Genomic DNA, 12099 nt, shown 5'->3' with positions numbered 1-12099 from the left:
TCACCAGAGGAATAAGAATCAGCTCCACATACCAGTGGGCAGGCACCAGTTCCTCCCATCAGGAAGCCTGCAGCAAGCCCCATATCAACTTCAGCCACGAGGGGCAGACATCAGAAACAAGAGAGGCTACAACCCTATTGTCTGCAAAAAGGAAACCACACCAAAAATCTATACAAAATGAAAAGACAAAGAATTATGACTCAGATAAGGGAGCAAGAAAAAAATCCCAGAAAAACAGCTAAGTGATCTGGATATTATCAACCTCCAGGAAAAAGACTTTAGACTGATGATAGTGAAGATGATTCAAGATCTTGTAAATAAACTGGAGGCAAAGATTGATAAATTACAAGAAACACTGAGCAAAGAAATACAAGATTAAGAATGAACAAGCAGGAGTTCCCGTCATGGCGCAGTGGTTAACGAATCTGACTAGGAACCATGAGGTTGTGGGTTCGGTCCCTGCCCTTGCTCAGCGGGTTAATGATCCGGCGTTGCCGTGAGCTGTGGTGTAGGTTGCAGATGCGGCTCGGATCCCGCGTTGCTGTGGCTCTGGCGTAGGCCGGTGGCTACAGCTCCAATTCAACCCCTAGCCTGGGAACCTCCATATGCCGCGGGAGCAGCCCAAGAAATAGCAACAACAACAACAACAACAAAAGACAAAAAGACAAAAGACAAAAAAAAAAAAAAAAGAATGAACAAGCAGAGATGAAAAATACAATAACTGAAATAAAAAAATATTCATTAGAAGCAACCAATGGCAGAATATAGGAGGCAGAAGAAGGAATAAGCAAGGTGGAGGACAGACTAGTGGAAATCACTGATGTGGTACAGAAAAGAGAAAAAAGACTGAAAAGAAGACAGTCTAAGAGAACTCTGGGACAACGTTAAATGCACCAACATCCATATTATAGGGGTGCCAGAAGGAGAAGAGAGAGAGAAAGGGCCAGAGAAAATATTTGAAGAGACAATAGCTGAAAACTTCCCTATATGGGAAAGGAATCACTCACTCCAATCCAGGAAGCACAATGAGTACCATATAAAATAAACCCAAGGAGGAACACCCCGAGACACATATTAATCAAACTGACCAAAATTAAAGACAGAGAAATATTGAAAGCAGCTAGGGAAAATAAACAAATAACACAGAAGGGAACCCCAATAAGGTTATTGGCAGATTTTTCAGCAGAAACTCTGCAGGCCAGAAGGGAGTGGCATGATATACTTAATGTGATGAAAGGAAAAAACCTCCAACCAAGATTACTCTACCCAGCAAGGCTCTCACTCAGATTTGAAGGGGAAATCAAAAGCTTTACAGACAAGCAAAAGCTAAGCAAATTCAGCACCACTAAACCAGCTTTACAACAAATACTAAAGGAACTTCTCTAGAAACAAAAATATTACAAATGACAAGGCTCACCAGTAAAGGTAGGAAATCATCCACACACAAATATGCTACCAAAATCAGAAATCATGAGAAGTACAAATGCAGGACACTGGAGGTGTGCTTGCAATTAAGAGACCAACAACTTAAAACAATCTTGTTTATATTCCTATACCAAACTTCAGGGTAACTGCAAACCACAAATCTACAACAGATACACAAACAAATAAGAAAAATCAATGCAAGTACAACACTAAAGAGAGTCATCAAACCACAAGAGGAGAGAACAAGAGAAGAAGGGAAGAAAAAAGAGCAACAAAAACAAATCCAAAGCAATTAATAAAATGGCAATAAGAACATATATATCAACAATTACCTTAAATGTAAATGGACTAAATGCCCCAACCAAAAGACACAGACTGGCTGAATGGATACAAAAACAAGACCCATATATATGCTGTCTTCAAGAGACCCACTTCACTTCTAGGGACACATACAAATTGAAAGCGAGAGGATGGAAGAAAATATTCCATGCAAAGGGGCATCAAAAGAAAGGTGGAGTAGCAATACTCATATCAGACAAAATAGACCTTAAAATAAAGAATATTGTAAGAGACATTATGAGAAGGACATTATACAATGATCAAATGATCAATCCAAGAAGAAGATATAACAATTGTAAATATATATGCACCCAACATAGAATCACCTCAATATATAAGGCAACTGCTAACAACCTTAAAAAGAGAAATTGACAACAGTGGGGGACTTTAACACCCCACTTACAGCAATGGACAGATCATCTAGACAGAAAATCCACAAGGAAACACTTAAATGACGCATTAGACCAGATGGACCTAATAGATATTCATAGAACATTCCATCCAAAAGCAGTAGAATACACATTCTTCTCAAGTGCACATGGAACATTCTATAGGATTGATCACATTCTGGGCCACAAATCAAGCCTCGGTAACTTTAAGAAAATTGAATCAAGAGTTCCTGTCATGGCACAGTGGAAACGAATCCGACTAGGAACCATGAGGTTGCGGGTTCCATCCCTGGCCTCACTCAGTGGGTTAAGGATTCAGCGTTGCTGTAAGCTGTGGTGTAGGTCGAAGACGTGGCTTGGATCTGGCATTGCTCTGGCTCTGGCATAGGCTGGCAGCTACAGCTCCAATTAGACCCCTAGCCTGGGAACCTCCATATGCTGTGGATGCAGCCCTAAAAAGGACAGAAGACAAAAAAAAAGAAAGAAAATTAAAATCACATCAAGCATCTTTTCCAACCAAAACACTATACAACTGGAAATCAACAAGAAAAAAAAACTGCAAAAAACACAAACATGTGGAGACTAAACAACATCCTACTAAACAGCCAATGGATCACTGAGGAAATCAAAGAGGAAATTAAAAAATGCCTAGAAGCAAATGACAACAAAGACACAACACTCCAAAACCTACGGGGTGAAGCAAAAGCCATTCTAAGGGGAAAGTTTATAGCAATACAAGCCCACCTCAGGAAACAAGAAAAAGCTCAAATTAGCAACCCAACTTTACATCTAAAGCAACTAGAGAGAGAAAAACAGATAAGACCTAAAGTTAGCAGAAGGAAAGAAATCATAAAGAGCAGAGCAGAAATAAATGAGATAGAAACAAAGAAAACCACAGAAAAGATCAATGAAACGAAAAGGTGGTTCTTTGAAAAGATCAACAAAATAGATAAACCCTTAGCCAAACTGATCTGGAAAAAAAGAGAGAGGACTCCAATCAATAAAATTAGAAATAAAAAAGGAGAAGTTACAATGGACATCACAGAAATACAAAGGATCATAAGAGACCACTGCAAGCAACCACATGCCAACAAAATGGACAACCTAAAAGAAATGGACAAATTCTTATAAAAGTACAATCTTCAATGGCTAAATCAAGATGAAATAGACAAGATGAACAGACCAATCAAAAGTACTGAAATTGAAACTGTGATTTAAAAACTTCCAACAAAAAAGACAACAAATAACAAGTGTTGGTGAGGATGTAGAGGAAAGGGGAAAGGGATCCCTTGTGTACTGGTGGGATTGTAAACTGGTGCAGCCACTATAGAAAACAATATGGACATTCCTCAAAAAATTAAAAATCTAACTGCCATGTGATCCAGTAATTTCACTTCTGGGTATTTACCTGAAAAGAAAAAACAAGAACACTAATTTGAAAAAATATGTGGGAGTTCCCATCGAGGCTCAGTGGTTAACGAACCCGACTAGCATACATGAGGACGTGGGTTCCATCCCTGGCCTTGCTCAGTGGGTTAAGGGTCTGATGTTGCCGTGACCTGAGGTGTAGGTTGCAGACACAGCTCAGATCCAGTGTTGCTGTGTGGCTCTGGTATAGGCTGGCAGCTACAGCTCTGATTAGACCCCCCCCCAAAAAAAAAAATAAAAAAAGAAAAGAAATGTGTATACCAATGTTCACTGAAGTGTTATTTACAATAGCCAAGATAAGGAAGCAATCTAAGTGTCCACTGATAGATTAATAGGTAAAGAAGATATGATATACATATACAATAGAATACTACTCCTCCATTAAAAATAATGAAATCTTGGGAGTTCCCATTGTGGCTCAGTGCGTTAAGAACCCGACTAGTATCCATAAGGGTTTGATCCCTGGCCTCGTTCAGTGGGTTAAGGATCTGGCATTGCTGCAAGCTACAGCATAGGTTGCAGATGCAGCTCGGATTGTTTGTCTCTGTGGCTGTAGTGTAGGCTGGCAGCTATAGGTCTGATTCAACACCTAGCCCAGGAACTTCCATATGCCATAGGTGTGGCTCTAAAAAGCAAAAAATTAAAAAAGGTAAAACAAAAATCTGGCCATTTGCAACAACACGGATGGATCTAGAGAGTCTTATGCTAAGTGAAATAAGTCAAAGACAAATACCATATGATCTCACTTACATGTGAAATCTTAATATTGTCAATAATATTGTAATAACTCCGTGTGGGGACAGATGATTACTAGACTTATCATGGTGATCATTTTGTAATGCATACAATGTCAAATCACTATACAGGACACCTGACACTAACATATTATTGTACATCAATTATATTTCAATAAAAAAACTCTTATGCCTTTAATGTGCTTTGTCATCTCACACTGGCTGGGACAGCCTACACAACATTAAACAGAAATAGTAAAAGGAAGTATCAATATTCCCCATTTTAAAAAGGAGTGTTTCAGATTTCCCTTGTGGTGCCATGGGTTAAGGATCCAGAGTTGTCACAGCAGCAGCTCAGGTCCCTGCTGTAGCTTGGGTTCGATCCCTGGCCCAGGAACTTCCACATGCCACAGACATGGCCAAAAAACAATAAATAAAAAAAAAAAGGAGTGTTTCTAAATTTTCCTCATTAAGAGCTGTTTGTTGTTTTGATTTTGTAAATATCCTTTATCAGTTATGGAAGGTTCCTTCTCTTGCTATTTTCTTTTTAAAATTGATAAATTATGTAGAATTTCAGCAAATGCCTTTTGTGCCTCTATTAGCATGATCTCTAGTCAGTTAATGTTAAAGTGACACACAGATTTTTATATGTAATATCAATTTTTCATTTCTAGAGAACAATGCAACTTAGTCATTATGCACATGTAACTGAATTCAGTCTGCTAATCTTCAATTTTGAGTATCTGCACATGTGTTTATGGCTAAAGCTAGGCTTTATTAATATTTGTTTGGTTTTGATCATCAAGATTATATTGGTAGCAAAGGGTGAGTTAGAAAGTATACCCTCTTATTCTATTATCTGGAATAGTTTTGGAGATGTATTTCTTGAATCTTTGCTAGAATTTGCCTGTAAAATGATACCTGGCTAGTATTTTCTTTGTATGATTTTAAACCTCTGATTCAATTTCTTTACTAGTTATAGAACTATCTGGGCTTTCTATTTGATGCCAATAATATTTTTCTAAGAATTTTTTTTCCTTTTTTTCTGCAAACTTCTCTGTTCAAGGTACAGAACTAGAAAGACACGAGACTCATAGGTCAGAGACGTGGGACTTTATTGCAGCAACGGATGATGAGTATATATATACTTTTTGCACTAGTCTTTCTTTTTGCTTTTTATTTTTTATTTTTTTGCCTTTTTGCCATTTCTTGGGCTGCTCCCATGGCATATGGAGGTTCCCAGACTAGGGGTGAACTGGAGCTGCAGCTGCTAGCCTATGCCACAGCCGTAGCAACACTGGATCCTTGACCCGCTGAGCAGGGCCAGGGATTGAACCCGCAACCTCATGGATACTAGTCAGATTCGTTTCCGCTGCACCACCACAGGAACTCTGTCTTTTTCTAAGAATTTGTTTAAGAATATGCTATGTAGCAAACAAAGATCAAACCAGGATGACGATAACTGATTTCTCATTTGGCCTATTACCATCCATGTGACTACAAAATTCACCCTTACCTTTTTAGGAATTTCAGGAGTTTTTTAAATATATGAGTGAGGAAATTTTGTATTACATGGTGTTACCTTGCACTCAGAAAAGAGTCTGCATTTTACTAAGCACCTTTATAGCCATAGTAGCTCAGGTATATCTAAAGTCCCTCCAGCTCTAAAACTCTAGGATTTCAAATGAATTAAAAACCTCCTTTGCCCCAAAATAAAAACATTTGATGCTTTATCTCAATATGTATTATGAATATAGTCTGAAAATATCAAGACTATCAAGGTTTATTATTTGTGTATATCAACTGAATACTACTTTGTAAGAGGTAGGACAGGACGATATACAAAATGGCAATATACAAAGTTATACATTACTAGCAAATAATATGTCCTTTTTTTACAACAGAATTTTCATCTTTAGGAGTTCTGTTGTGGCTCAGTAGTAATGAACCCGACTAATATCCATGTGGATGCGGGTTCAATCCCTGGCCTTGCTCAGTGGGTTAAGGATCCAACATCGCCGTGAGCTGTGGTGTAGGTCGCTGATACAGCTTGGATCTGGCGTTGCTGTGGCTGTGGTGTAGGCCGGCAGCTGCAGCTTCTATTGGACCCCTACCCTGGAACTTCCATATGCCATGGGTGTGGCCATCTTTATAGAGTTCCATTTACTTAGTGTTTTTTTTTAATTACATCAAGTTTCTACCATTTGGAATTACATGTGTAATTACATGAAAGAAATAAACCTAGCTAAATTACCTCAATAGTTTGTCATCCAACATCAACATCTAGAAGGCAGTGATGGCATCACAAATCCTTATTCTTCTACTGACCATATGCAGCCCCCACTACACACTCTTTTCCATTTATCCTCTCGTAACATTCAAACTATCCTGTTATTATTCCTAACCCACACTTAGACTTTCTCCTACTCAACCCATTCTTCTACTCTCCAGACCATTCTTCCCTCAACTACATTTCTGTTCATTTCCTCTCCCCTTCCATTCATCATTTTTTTCTTACTGTTACTGTCAGTTGTCTTTCAATTTACAGTAAGTTCAACTTATATACCTATTACCCTGTTAGATTAATTTTAAGGGTGGAATTCTATATTACTTATCTTTCTATCTCTTGTGCCTAGCATGGTTGGAAGAACTTTTTTTCCTTCAAAAGATTGTTAATCATATTGAGATTTTGAAAGATCATTATCAATAGTTTTCAAGCCTGGCTGTACATCAGAGTCACCTGAGACACACCAATGTCTTGGTCCCCTCCCTCAGAATAATTAACTCAGAATCTGAGGGCAGGGTGTTGCGGTTCTTTAAAGTTCCCCAAGTGATACCCATGTACAGACAGTTATTGAGATCTACTTAATACATGTAGGCTCCACAAACTATGGCCTATAGACAGATGCCTGTTTATTGCAAATAAAGCTTTACTGTAACTCAGCCATGCCAACTCGTTTACATACTTTCTCTGGCTGCTTTCACTCCATAAAGGCAGAGGTGAGTTATTGTGACAGAGACTATATTGCCTGCACAGCCTATAATATTTACTATCTGGCTCTTTACAGAAATAGCTTACCACACGAATGTTTTCTTAGGTAGGTCTCCCAAGGCAACAGAAATAACAGCAAAAATAAACCAATGGAACCTAATCAAACTGACAAGTTTTTGTACAGAAAAGGAAACCATAAAAAAAAGACAACCTATGGAATGTGAGAAAATAGTTTCCAATGATGCAACTGACAAGGGCTTAATCTCTAAAATATACAAACAACTTATACAACTCAACAGCAAAAAAACCAAGAGCCCATTTGAAAAATGGGCAGAAGACCTGAATAGACATTTCTCCAAAGAAGATATACATATGGCCAATAGGCACATGAAAAAATGCTCAACATCACTAATTATTAGAGAAATGCAAATCAAAACTAGTAAGAGGTACCACCTCACACCTGTCAGAATGGCCATCATTAACAAGTCAACAAATGCTGGAGAGGGTGTGGAGAAAAGGGTACCCTCTTAAACTGTTGGTGGGACTGTAAATTGGTACAACCACTATGGAAAACAGTATGGAGGTGCCTCAGAAACTAAATATAGAACTGCCATCCCACTCTTGGGCTTATATCTGGACAAAACTTTCCTTGAAAAAGATACAAGACATATGTTCACTGCAGCACTATTCACAATAGCCAAGACATGGAAACAACCTAAAAGTACATCAACAGATGATTGGATTAAGAAGATGTGGTGTGTATACACAATGGAATACTACTCAGCCATAAAAATAACAAAATAATGCTATTTTTGGCAACTTGGAGGGAAGTCAAGACTCTCACACTAAGTGAAGAAAGTCAGAAAAAGAAAGACAAATACCATATGACATCACTTATATCTGGAATCTAATATATGACACAAATGAACCTATCTACAAAAAAAGAAACAAACTCATGGACATGGAGAACAGACTTGTGGTTGCCGAGGGGGAGGGAGTGGGATGGACTGGGAGTCTTGAGTTAATAGCTGCAAACTACTGCATTTGGAATGGATAAGCAATGGCATCCTGCTGTATAGCACAGGGAACTATATCCAGTCACTTGTGGTGGAACACGATGAAGGATAATGTGAGAAAAAGAATGTATATATATATATATATATGTGTGTGTGTGTGTGTGACTGGGTCACTTTGCTGTACAGTAGAAAACTGACAGAACACTGTAAACCAGCTATAATGGAAAAAATAAAAATCATTAAAAAAAAAAGAAATAGCTTGCTGAGCCCTGATAAAGAGGGAAAAAGTCCTATTACTTATCAGAAAGGCATGGGATAAAGAGACAGATGCTAAAACTGATAAGTAAATGTATTGTAAAGACTACATGATACATTTTCAATATATTCTCATGAAGAGAATTTTATATATATATTTTTTTCAATATATATTTCATGATATATTTTCAATATATACTCTTGGTTTAAAAATGTAGAAGTTCCTTTGTGGCGCAATGGGTTAAGGATCCAACAGTGTCACTGAAGCAGTTGGAGTCGCTGCTCTGGTGCGGGTTCAATCCCTGGCCCTGGAACTTCCACATGCTGTGAGTGCAGCCAAAAAGAAAAAAATAAATAAATATCTCAGGTGAGATATTATGAATAAATGCAATAATAAATGTATTTATTACATAATTGCTTAATTTTTTTGTGTCTTTTGTCTTTTTAGGGCCGCACCCACTGCATATGGAGGCTCCTGGGCTAGGGGTCAAATCAGAGCTGTAGCCGCTGGCCTACACCACAGCCTCAGCAACGCGGGATCTGAGCCATGTCTGTGACCTATACCACAGCTCACGGCAACACCGGATCCTTAACCCACTGAGCAAGGCCAGGGATTGAACCTGCGTCCTCATGGTGGCTAGTCAGGTTTGTTAACCACTGAGCCATGATGGGAACTCCCGCTTAAAATTTTTTATGGATAAAGGAATTTCAAGGTTTGTCAGGTCCTAACAGCTTCAGTAATTTTTGTTTGTTTGTTTGTTTTTTAGGGCCGCACCCATGGCATGTGGAAATTCCCAGGCTAGGGGTCAAATTGAGCTGCAGCCACTGGCCTACACCACAGCCACAGGCACGCCAGATCCGAGCCATGTCTGCAACCTACACCACAGCTCATGGTAATGCTGGATTCTTAACCCACTGAACGAGGCCAGGGATTGAGCTTGTGTTCTTATGGATACGAGTCAGATGCATTTCCAGTGAGCCACGATGGGAGCTCTGGCTTCAGCAGTTTTTAATGGTTTTTGACTGATATGGTACTTTACAAATGTATACAAACAAAATAGTGATAAAATAACAAATTCATTGAATACTTAACCCATTGTAGAAATTAGTTTGATATGTGGATCCACGGGGAGAGGCTGCATCCTGAATGGATAACTCTTTTTAACAGAATAATCTTGAAGTAGAAGAACTAAACCAACACGCAAACTTTTATACCACTCAGGACACAAGGCATTCCACATAATCACAGACACTGTGCCTGAACTGTCAGCGACTTCCAAAAATGTCTGGGGAAAAAAAAAAGCGAAAAAGAACATGTGTATTGTTACTTTTACCTACAGGGTGTTCAAATTTTATTTTTAAGAATGAAGAAGCACAACCATAGGAGAATCATTGAATAATTTGATATAATATGATAGATTCTATAATGATGAAGTTATGAAGAACTTTGTTATACCAGAAAATACTCCAGAAAATGTGATATAATACAATAATTTTATGTATGATGATTCCCATTTTGTAAGATAATTTACTATGATATATTACATAGTTATATGTAATATACGGTAGGCATAAATATATGCATAGTTGTGGTATATATAATATACATATGATATTACAGATATGTATGTGTGTATATATACACACACATACCAAAAAGGAATAAAATACACTTTAATATTAACGGTGGTTCTTGGGTTGTTATTATTCGTAAGCTGTATATATATTTCTACATTTTACAGACTCCCTAAAAGTATGTACAATATTTATAACAAAAGCTCAATAGAACACCTAAATAATTCTTGAAAACATATGGAAATACAGTAAAGTGTTGGGTTAAAAAAAACAACACGGGACATAAATCTGCATTACATGGCACAGAGAGTCAAGATAACAGAAAAGTGACGGATAGTTTTGACAATTAGAAAGTCTCTAGTCAGTGACCAACCAGCTGAAGAAAAAAACCAAATTGATTATGCTGAGACGTCACTGGAGGCAAGAAAGTTGAAAACAGCTAGTGTAGACTACTTTTTCAAGGAGCTTGCCTGAAGAGGAGGCAAGAGGGAACAGAGGAGTCCTGAAGTCAACGATTTTTTTTCCTTTTTCTTTTGGTCTTTTGTCTTTTGGGGGCTGCACCCGCAGCATATGGAGGTTCCCAGGCTGGGGGTCGAATCGGAGCTGCAGCTGCCGGCCTACACCACAGCCACAGCAACGCGGGATCTGAACGGTGTCTGCGACCTACACCAGAGCTCATGGCCACACGGGCTCCTTAACCCACTGAGCAAGGCCAGGGATTGAACCCGCAACCTCATGGTTCCTAGTCGGTTTTGTTTCCCCTGTGCCACAACAGGAACTCCTCCTTTTTTAAAATGGAAGACTAGCATATATTTATATGCTGATATAGAAAGTACAGTAAAGAAGAAAAGGTTGAAGATACAGAAAAAGGTGGGAAGGAGACCAGCTGGTCAAGGGAACTAAAGAGCACTAAAGCAGAAAGAATTTCTTTTTGTATAAGAAACTACATAGAAAAATACCTTGAAATACATAGTTATGTTCATTTAAAAATTATTAAATTGAACCCACATCATATGCTATCACTTACATATGGAATATAAAAAAAGGACACAATGAACTTTGTTGCCAAACAGATACTGGCTCACAGACTTTGAAAAACTTACTGTTTCCAAAGGAGACAGGTTTTGGGGTGGGGGGACACGCTGGGGGTTTGGAACAGAAATGCTATAAAATTGGGTTGTGATGATCGTTGTACAACTATAAATGTAATAAAATTCATTGAGTAATAAAAAAATCAAAATAAAATAAAATGCACACTGGGTTTCAAAGACTTGGTATTGAAAAAGACTAAGATAATTAATTTTAAAAATATTAATTATAGTGATGTAATTTTGGTTATACTAGATTAAATAAAATATACTACTAAAACTAAAACATGTTATTTAAACATAAATTGTCCAAATAAAGAGTCAGGTCTGTAAGTTATAATTTATGACTGCTAAATTAACATATAATAACTTATCATCACTCATACCTGGTATGGCTCAATCATCTTTCTATCAGGTTTTCCATAGTATCGCAGTTTTGACTTATGCAAGATTCTCACAAGCAAAGCAGGAAAATTCCTTCTGTTAGACCAGGTCATTTCAAGGTGAGAAAGGGAAATTATTCTGGTATCTAGAATACAAAAAAAAAAAAAAAATCCTGCTTAATAGGTCATGGTAATTTCAAAATTCTATTTTATTGGTTAAAAAATTATAGCCAGGTCATACCCAAAGCAACTCTTTCTCATCAGCTAAGGAGTCTATATACTTCTTACATACAAAACTTAGTAAAAAAAAAACCCAAAACCCTCCCCCCAAAAAAACCCATCTTAGTAATACACATTATCCCTAATAATCACAGCTAAAAAAAAATATGATTTACTATGTCACTGGAACAGGTAAATACCTACATTAACACACTGTTCCAAACTAAAATGCACTCTAGGAGTTCCTGTTTTGGTT

The 12099-nt window shown here is 37.7% G+C and overlaps 1 protein-coding gene across 4 annotated transcripts in view; it reads right to left on the bottom strand.

Moving 5' to 3' along the window:
* The window catches only part of RADX (RPA1 related single stranded DNA binding protein, X-linked), a 77866-nt gene that overhangs the window by 54332 nt on the left and 11435 nt on the right, over nucleotides 1-12099 (bottom strand). For all 4 annotated transcript variants that reach the window (XM_003360407.5, XM_085008049.1, XM_085008050.1 and 1 more), the window contains exons 2-3: nucleotides 11628-11770; nucleotides 9672-9864 (exon numbers count right to left, since the gene is read on the bottom strand). In XM_003360407.5, coding sequence (XP_003360455.4) covers nucleotides 9672-9864; nucleotides 11628-11770 — 336 coding nt within the window. The remainder of the gene's footprint in view (nucleotides 1-9671; nucleotides 9865-11627; nucleotides 11771-12099) is intronic.

Source organism: Sus scrofa, chromosome X (assembly GCF_054392235.1).
Source record: "Sus scrofa isolate SSC_HxYL_T2T_F1_AM1 chromosome X, Sscrofa_HxYL_maternal_Yorkshire_Landrace_v2.0, whole genome shotgun sequence".
Lineage (NCBI taxonomy): Eukaryota > Metazoa > Chordata > Mammalia > Artiodactyla > Suidae > Sus > Sus scrofa.
The sequence above is the reverse complement of the archived record's forward strand: the minus strand, read 5'-3'. Positions and strand labels throughout refer to the sequence as shown.